The following is an 8,836-nucleotide window of genomic DNA, read 5'->3' as shown; positions in this document are numbered from 1 at the left end:
TCTTTGTTCTAGTAAAACGAATTGCGATTTCCAATATGCTTTGATGAAAATTCAACGATACTATTTAAAACGTTTGACATGTTTGTTTAAAGGGACTGTCCAAATAGTTGAAGCCGGTTTGACCAATTAAATTGAAGTAATAGACCAGTACAAGTACAACTAGGAATAACTACAATATAATTCATTTTGGGTTATAATTTATAGTTTGAAAAACTGTTTTTAACAATTGGATCTTAGATTTAGACTGTGTAGTGGTTTAACTAAAAAGTGAAAAACTAACCATCACGTATAAAGTTTTTTTTTTTTAAATTGTGTAATGGGTTCACTAAAATAAATTAAATTAAGAAGCAGAAAATAATAAAAAAAAAGTGTGTTAGGTTGCTATTGCTAAAAAATAAATAAAAAAGTAGGTTCACACACATTCACTTGTGATTTTTTTTTACGTCGAATAGGTATACAACTTTAACAATGTTTACATAAGTACTGCTGAGATGAGTTTAACATTATCATGTGCTAACTCTGTTTTGAACAAAACTTATATAATAGTGTAGATAAAAATAAACATGTCGCAGCTATATATATCTGGAATTATATAAAACACCATTGTTTGAAGTTACAAAAAAATAAAAAGCTTATGAGTAATATGTGTCAACATGTGGTTGGTAAAAAACAAGGTTAGATACAAACATTTTAAAAATCGTAAACTTTGATAAGTTTAACTAGAGTAGAGTATAATATACCGTAAGTTTTGAAGGGATATAATATAACTTCAAAAAGCAAGCTTCATATGCTCGAATGTTGTGCATCAACACTTGTAATCTTATTGCCCAATGAACAGGTAATACCCTAACATACAAAAATTGCTAATTGCTGCTTATCTAATCGCCCTTAAACTACATAACGTTACAACCATTTAATAGTTTCCCATAACGTATCCAACACCTTTATATTTCAACATAAAAAACACCTAACAATAATAAATGTAACCAGACCAACACGTGTACCGTCCATTTAGCTAAACACGTATCCACGATGCAACCGAAACTCATACGATCTCATTTACTTTCAACTATCATACCCCAACATAAATATCCAAACAACTTCAATCTTAAACTCAAAAAATCACTCAACACCTATCAAAGTAAACACATCAATATAGAAACCCGTGGTATTAACCCGAAACAACCCATTTAAGTTAAACATAAATTATTCGATTGGCACAAATTAATTATGAAAATGAGCTAGGTAGAACAAACCTATAAATTATTATAGTACACGTAGACAAAGATATAAATAATTGTATATATTTTGGTGAATTCGATATACTCGTGCCCTAAAACCTAAAAAGCTACACTCTTTTTAAAGTGGCAAGTGGAAGATATTCAACCCCACCTCTCTTTCCCATAGGCTGAGTTGCCTCCTTTCTCCGAATACAAGATAATACCTTCTTTACTCTGTCTTACATATACATACATACATACAATCATTTGTATCTATCTGTTACCACCATCCATCTCTCTTCTACGTCTTTTCATTTCTGCTCTGAACTCATAAAGTTAACTTCAAGAAAGATGATGCTTTTGTTGTAACTTGTAACACCAATAATTAAAAGGTATTTATATTTAATAGTTTATTATACCTGCTTGACTTTTTATTCTTCTTCATGTTATTGGTTTGTTAAAAGTTGAGTTTTTTTTAAAATCATTTTATGCAACCAAATAGATCCCAGGTTTTAGTTTTTATGGATCATCTTAAAATTTTGAGTTTTATGGGATTTATATCTTTATATCTGAATATGTTCTGGTGATGTTTATAACTTTATATAAATAGTTTTGATCTTGTTTGACTGGTTTCTTTGACATATGGAAATGTGTTATTTTTGGTATCAACTATTAAGGGTTTATTTATAGGTTTTATGATCTTTTTATTTTGTTTCTTGATGAATTTTACTGTTTTTAATATATCAATAACGCTTCTGAGATTTGTGTATCATATAAATAAATCTTTCAGTTTTGGTATCATATTTTTGTTGATGATGTTTTGTTGTTTTGTGTTTATACAGAGGATCTTGATCAATCAGGTAGGCATATCACAGAATGCTCATGTGATGGGCAGATGTAAATAGTTCATAAGACATCAAGAAAGTGGTTTTGATTGTGACATCTTGAGTCAAAATCTCAATACACCAACAGTTTTCACGTGACAACACTTTCTGCTATGAATTTTAGATGCTTCAATTTCCTTGTTCCAAATTAAGTGTTGTTGGGTTCAAAATCTTTGATTGATCATCCGTCCGACCGAAAAATTCAATCTTTTTTGGTTTTAAAGTTTGAGAAATGGAATCCGAGGCGTTAATCGCTAAACCCGTATCCAACATGTCACAAAGATTGTTTCCTGCTTTCGTGCCGGTCCTTTTCGTGGCAATTGGTTATGTTGATCCCGGAAAATGGGTTGCAGCCGTCGAAGGTGGGGCCCGTTTCGGGTATGACCTTACGTTACTGATGTTTGTTTTTAGTTTGGCTGCTGTCCTGTGTCAATACCTTTCAGCTTGTATCACTGTGGTCACTGGAAGAGATCTTGCCCAGGTAATTAACTAAATAACTAGTTATTATAATTTATTTACACAATAAATTTTTTTGGATTACGGGTTTAATGAATTCGCGATCTTTGTTTCTAAATCTGTAGATATGCAGCTCGGAGTACTACACGGTCACGTGTATCTTTTTAGGGATTCAAGCCGAACTATCCATGATTGCTCTCGATCTTTCTATGGTACCGTATATGATTCGTTACATGGATCTTTCTATGCAACTATTAATATTGATCAAAATTTAACATATTTGTAAATGCACTTATTGTGATAGATTTTGGGCATAGCACACGCACTTCACTTGATGTTTGGCATGAGCTTGTTTACTTGTGTTTTGTTGACTTCTTTGGATGTATTTCTATTCCCTCTTTTCTCCGGTTTGTTGGTAAGCCCGGCCCGTTATCATATTTTCTTGATTCTTTGTATATGAAGTAACGACTAATTCGGTGTCAAATGGTAATTTACTTGTTTCAGGAGACTGGTAAAGCAAAGTTTATGTGTGTGTACTTGGCAAGCTTCACTTTAGTTTGTTACCTGTTTAGTGTGCTCATGGGTCAACCCGATACATCACTCTCGGTCGGTGGCGGTATGCTAATAACGTTCAGCGGGGAAAGTGTGTTCGCATTGATCAGTCTTCTCGGCGCAAGCATGATGCCTCATAATTTTTATCTTCATTCATCTTTTGTGCTGGTACATGATACTTAAAAGATCTCATTGACTTTACATGTTGACTTGATTCTTTTGATTAATTACGGGTTGGTTTTGTTCTGTTTTCAGCAAATGCAGGGGTCCGAACCGGTTTCAAAAGGGAGCGTGTGTGTTGATCATTTGTTTGCTATTTCCAGTGTTTTCAGTGGCATTTTTATGGTGAATTATGTTGTGATGAACTCAGCTGCAAATGTTTTCTACAGTAGTGGGCTTGACTTGCTTACTTTTCAAGATGCATTGTCTTTAATGGATCAAGTACATACCTAAACTGTCTTTTTAAGTTATCATCACCAATCAACATATGATTTAACCTCATAATTATGTGCAGGCATTTAGGAATCTTATTGGACCCTTTGCTTTATTGCTAATCCTCTTGCTTTCAAGTCACACGACTGCGTTGACCTGGAAATTCAGTGGTAAACCCATTCTCCACAGCTTCTTTAAACTCAACATCCCTGGCTGGTATCATCACTCCACAATCAGATTTGTTTCCGTTATTCCTGCACTATTATGTTCATGGCATTCCGGGGCAGAGGGCACATACCAACTACTAATCTTTACACAAATCGTGACCGCCCTTTTGCTTCCGTCTTCTGTTATCCCTCTTTTCCGGATTGCAACATCAAGATCGGTAATGGGTGCGAATAAAGTTTCAAGCTTTGTTGAGTTTATGGTGCTGATCACGTTTGTCGGGATGCTCGGGTTATCAATAATATTTGTTATCGAAATGGTGTTTGGGAGCAGTGATTGGGCGAGTAATATTAGATGGAGTTCCAGCTATTATACTGTGCTTCTCCTAGCGGCGTGTGTTTCGTTCTTTATGATCCTTTGGCTTGCTGTTACCCCTTTGAAGTCTGCAAGTTTTGGATCAGATTATGTGGAGGAACCGTTATCAGAATATGACAGAGTTGACGAATCAGTCGAGTCTTATTCAGTTCCACCGAGTTTGAATTTGGTTGAAGAAGTTATGGAGCCAGATAAAGGGCTGGCTACCATTGAAGAAAATGCGTCTGAAACTATAGTTTCATCGCCACCAGAGGAATTACCGGTAAAAGTTTCAGCTGGTGAAGATTTGAAGAAAGAAGAACCCGAGTCGATTGAAAGGACATTGAGTATAGATGGGAATTCACAGGTTGTGAAAGAGAAAGAGCAAGAGCAGAAGATAATAAACAACACTTTGCAGCCTGAAGAGCTGGTGAAAGTAGTCCCGGAAACGAACCATGTGGTAAGACCAGACGGGCCACCATCGTTCAAGAGTCTCGGTTTGAAGCATGACGATGTAGGGAGCGGTACTGGGAGTTGGTCGAAGCTAGCGGGATTGGGTCGGGCTGCAAGGCGGCAGTTAGCTGCTGTGCTTGATGAGTTTTGGGGACAGTTGTTTGATTTTCATGGGGAACCAACACAAGAAGCGAAAGCGAGAAAACTCGATAAGTTACTAGGAATAGAGTCTAAGGTGAATATGAACTCGAACCCGAATCTGAAACCGAAGGCGTTGAAAGTAGACAACAAAAGTTTATTTGACTCTTCAAGGCCGCAGAGCGTGCAAGCCCGAAGCCCGTCTTCGTTATTGTCCACCCAAATGCAGTTACTAGACGCGTATGCACAACGGTCAAACCTCAACGTGATGGACCCGAGTGAGAAGCGCTACCATAGCTTACGGCTCCAGTCGTCTTCCGGTGGTCTAAGAATCCCACAAGTTTCTAGTGGGTATGATGATCAGCCAGCTACGGTTCACGGGTATCAAATCAAGTCTTACATGAACCAACTAGACCCGTTGGCTCCTAAATCACCATCATTCGGTTCAACCAACTACAAAGCTCCTTATTCTTTGACCAAAGGTCTGCAAAATGGGACCAGCCCGGCTAAGCCACCGGGCTTTCCTGATCCAGTGGTGTCTAGGAACAGCTCAATGCAACCCGAAAGAAGTTATTATAATCACCCGGCTGAAACTCATAGTACGGTTAACGAAAAGAAGTATTACAGCATGCCTGATATATCCGGGCTCTCGCTTCCTCATCGGGATGGATCTCTCGGCCGCAAAATGAATATGTATACGGGCCCAATGTATGGTCCCGGGACTCCTTCGGGTTATGTCAGCCCATACCAGCTAAGTTCCGGGTCAGACACTTGGTCCATTTGGTCTAGACAACCTTTCGAACAATTCGGTGTAGCCGAAAAAACCAACAGTAGGCTGAGTATAAACACTCAAGACACCGGATCCGCAGTTGATTTAGAAGCAAATCTTTTGAAGTCTTTGAGACTATGTATTGTGAAGCTGTTGAAACTCGAAGGGTCCGATTGGTTGTTTCAACAGAACAGCGGTCTTGACGAGGACCTCGTGGACCGAGTAGCCGCTCGGGAGCGGTTTCTTTATGAAGTCGAGAGCGAGGAGGTGAACGGGGCGGCTCACGTGGGTGACCCGGGTATGAAAATCGACCTAGTGACATCTATTCCCAATTGCGGGGAAGGTTGCGTTTGGCGGGCCGATCTAGTCACAAGCTTCGGTGTGTGGTGCATTCATCGGGTTCTCGAGTTGTCACTTATGGAAAGCCGGCCCGAGCTTTGGGGGAAATATACTTATGTTCTTAACCGTCTTCAGGTAATATTTATATTAATATTAATAACGACTATACATGTGTTTAAGGTTTAAGGTTTAGGGTTTTTGACTGTCTGTATATTATTGCAGGGGATAATTGAGCTGGCATTTTCTAAACCACGGGCCGCAATGAACCCGTGTTTCTGCCTACAACTCCCAAGTTCCTACCAGCAGCAACGCGCATCTCCACCTAAAACTGCGGCCAGTCTGCTCCCGCCAATGGCGAAACAAAGCAAAGGGAAATGCACAACCGCGGGGAGCCTATTGGACATAGTGAAGGATGTGGAGATTGCAATATCGTGTAGGAAAGGGAGGACGGGCACTGCGGCTGGAGACGTGGCGTTCCCGAAGGGAAAAGAGAACCTGGCGTCGGTTCTGAAGCGGTACAAGCGGCGGCTGTCGAGCAAGGTGACAGAAGGTGTGAATGCGAACAAGCCGGTAGCATATGGAGTGTAACTGACTTTAAGTTTTGGTTGGTTGACAAGTTGTGGGATTGAAAAAGAGCAAGAAAACAATGAATGATGTCTTGGTGTCGTTATGTGATCTGTAAATTTTTTTCTATGGGATACACATTAACGATTTATAAACAGAATTGGAAGCAACATTATGCAATCTCTTTACCTTTAGTCTCGGGTTATTTTTCAAAAATTAAAACAAACATCATCCCTTAATCTGCGTTCCATCATGCAAGGTATAGTTAATCCCATCATGAAGTGTAGTATGTCTGTATGTGGATGTGCATCCTATGTCATCTTCCAGATAGTATCTATCTAGTAGATGGTGACATAACATGCTATGAATAGTAATCTTTGTTGAGATCCCAAATTATCTGTTGGATGGGTGACCCGAATTTACAAATATATATAATTAAGTAGTCATGTGGTGGCGTTGATGGCCGAAAGACAAAGGTAAATGCATCAATCGGCGGTTGTCCCAATGGTTGAGTGTTATGTGCCTTATGTCTAAGGCTTGAAGCAGAATTACTATCGAGCAGAGGGTCTCACTGGAAGCAACCTCTCTATTCCTACGGGGTAGAGGTAAGGTTGTCTACATCTTACCCTCCTCAGACCCTACCGTAGCTTTACTATTGGTAGGATTTACTGAGTACGATGATGATTGATGACATATAACAATATATATTAAGAAATAGTATTAACTTAACAAATTTACAAATAACAAATGAGAAATACAAATTAAACTTTCTGAAGAGATATGCTCTTAGATTCAGGTCGATTCGGGTACACGCCCTTAAGGAACTAATATGGAGATACCACCTGGAAATAAGGTATACGCCCGGACCACAGTTAGCATCAGACGACTGTATAGGAAAAAAGGAAACCCAACGGGGTAACGTCATTTGTATAGAAGGTACATGCGGAGACCACTTGTGAAGGGAAAGACAACCCCATTGCACAGTAGGTTTTGCGCAAAACGTTCTCCACGGTCTCCACCACGTAGGTTACAGAGGGGACAAACCAATATTCCAATTAGCCATGGACCAGTAATAATCCAAACTTTCGGCTATAAATAGGAGACTTCACCAACTGGTAAAAGGATTATGCAAACTCAACTCACTCATTATATTCATAACTTACTATACTAGTTCTCACGCTGAATGGTGGTTATATAAAACCCCCTTACTATAACGAGGTTAACGACACTATTAGCTTCCAAGATCTAGTTATCCTTAACTATGTGGAAGTGCCCATCTAGACTCCGGTTTAAATTAATGTTTCTTCACTTTTTTTCCTTTTTTTTAAAGTTATGCCACTTTGGGTGAATATTAGTAATTTTGAGTTATGTCTTGCAAGGTTATCAGTTCGGATCCCGAGCTCACCCGATTTTCGTCCCACAGTGTGTTACGCCAGAGAGTTCAGCTCTTGTGGCGGCACAACGACTGTCAAGTGGCGACCGACGGTATGGTTTCCTGGTGGAAAGCTCAAGCCAATCTCTGAAACCAACGTGAGCCCGGTTAAGACAACTGAAGAAACACTAAAAGACCCCGGCAGATTACGGATAATCTTAGGGTTAAGTAGATGTTTCCCACAAGGGTTATGTCCGGCAAAGATGGTTATTCTTCTTGACCTGCAAAACAGACACCGTGAGCTCGTCACTGAGAAGGGGGGGGGGGTTCCTCCTTGTGACCACCCTCCGGCGTGAGAATCAGACTAGATTGCTCTGAATATAAATGTATATTGAGAGAAATAGCTAGAGAGAATATAAGATAATATGAGATGATGATACCGTTCCAAGGTGTTGGAGTATTTATAGCCGAAGGTAGGTTTCCAAGCAGGTACGGCCAGCTGTATAATATTCCTTTTCCACCAACTACGGGCTATGTACGTGCCACGATGGAAGTTGGTGGGTAGGCAACGGCTGATAGTGACATTTTGTACTGGAGCGTGCTCCTCCTCGTACTATTGTCGGTGAGCTGTCACCCTGTGATTGATTCATGGGCTGCTTTGGTCAGATCTTGTCTATTTTGTCCATACCTTGGCAGGTATAGTACAAAAGATCTTCCAGAAGCGTACGGACTGGCTCTTTTGGGCGGGAATATTCCCGCCTTGCTCATTCCTTCTTCAGGTGACATTACTGAAGTATAAGAGTTAGTGCCTTATGCGTGTAGCCTTAGTGTTAGTGCGGGTAGCCTTCCTTCTTGGTTTGTACCCATAGCTGCGGGAACAGGCAGGGTACTGTACCAAGGGAGGCTTTCCTGCGGGAACAGCTGGCTTACTGCGTGTAAGGTCTTCTCTCTGAGCATGGTGGGTCCTGCGGAACCAGCTGGTCTATGCGCAGACGTACCTCTTCAAGGTGTGTCTTGCGGGTCCAACTGGGCTTTGCGGGGACCTACCTCTTCAAGTCCCCCCAGTCCATTGTTCTTCTCATGAATTGTTAATAAGTGAGGTGAACTTTTGGACTTTAAGCAAGGGGTTTTAAAGAGG

The 8,836-nt window shown here is 40.1% G+C and overlaps 1 protein-coding gene across 1 annotated transcript; it reads left to right on the top strand.

Moving 5' to 3' along the window:
* The first annotated feature begins 1,308 nt into the window (after positions 1–1,308).
* LOC143615363 (ethylene-insensitive protein 2.2-like) lies at positions 1,309–6,501 on the top strand. The gene is made up of 8 exons (XM_077088501.1): positions 1,309–1,612; positions 2,063–2,585; positions 2,686–2,772; positions 2,865–2,975; positions 3,065–3,280; positions 3,368–3,553; positions 3,627–5,897; positions 5,985–6,501. Exons 2-8 carry the CDS (start codon positions 2,337–2,339, stop codon positions 6,348–6,350), a joined length of 3,486 nt encoding a protein of 1,161 aa, XP_076944616.1. The 5' UTR covers positions 1,309–1,612; positions 2,063–2,336; the 3' UTR covers positions 6,351–6,501.
* The last annotated feature ends 2,335 nt before the right edge of the window (positions 6,502–8,836 follow it).

Source organism: Bidens hawaiensis, unplaced genomic scaffold, assembly GCF_021521415.1.
Source record: "Bidens hawaiensis isolate Kalapana, Puna unplaced genomic scaffold, B.hawaiensis_p1.1 tig00042687_1, whole genome shotgun sequence".
Taxonomy (NCBI): domain Eukaryota; kingdom Viridiplantae; phylum Streptophyta; class Magnoliopsida; order Asterales; family Asteraceae; genus Bidens; species Bidens hawaiensis.
The sequence above is the reverse complement of the archived record's forward strand: the minus strand, read 5'-3'. Positions and strand labels throughout refer to the sequence as shown.

Excerpts from the sequence above, each read along its gene's own strand:
- LOC143615363 (XM_077088501.1), top strand. The coding sequence starts at position 2,337 with ATGGAATCCGAGGCGTTAATCGCTAAACCCGTATCCAACATGTCACAA. Across the intron at positions 2,976-3,064 it reads CTCTTTTCTCCGGTTTGTTG|GAGACTGGTAAAGCAAAGTT; the intron begins GTAAGCCCGGCC and ends TACTTGTTTCAG. Across the intron at positions 3,281-3,367 it reads TTCATTCATCTTTTGTGCTG|CAAATGCAGGGGTCCGAACC; the intron begins GTACATGATACT and ends TTCTGTTTTCAG.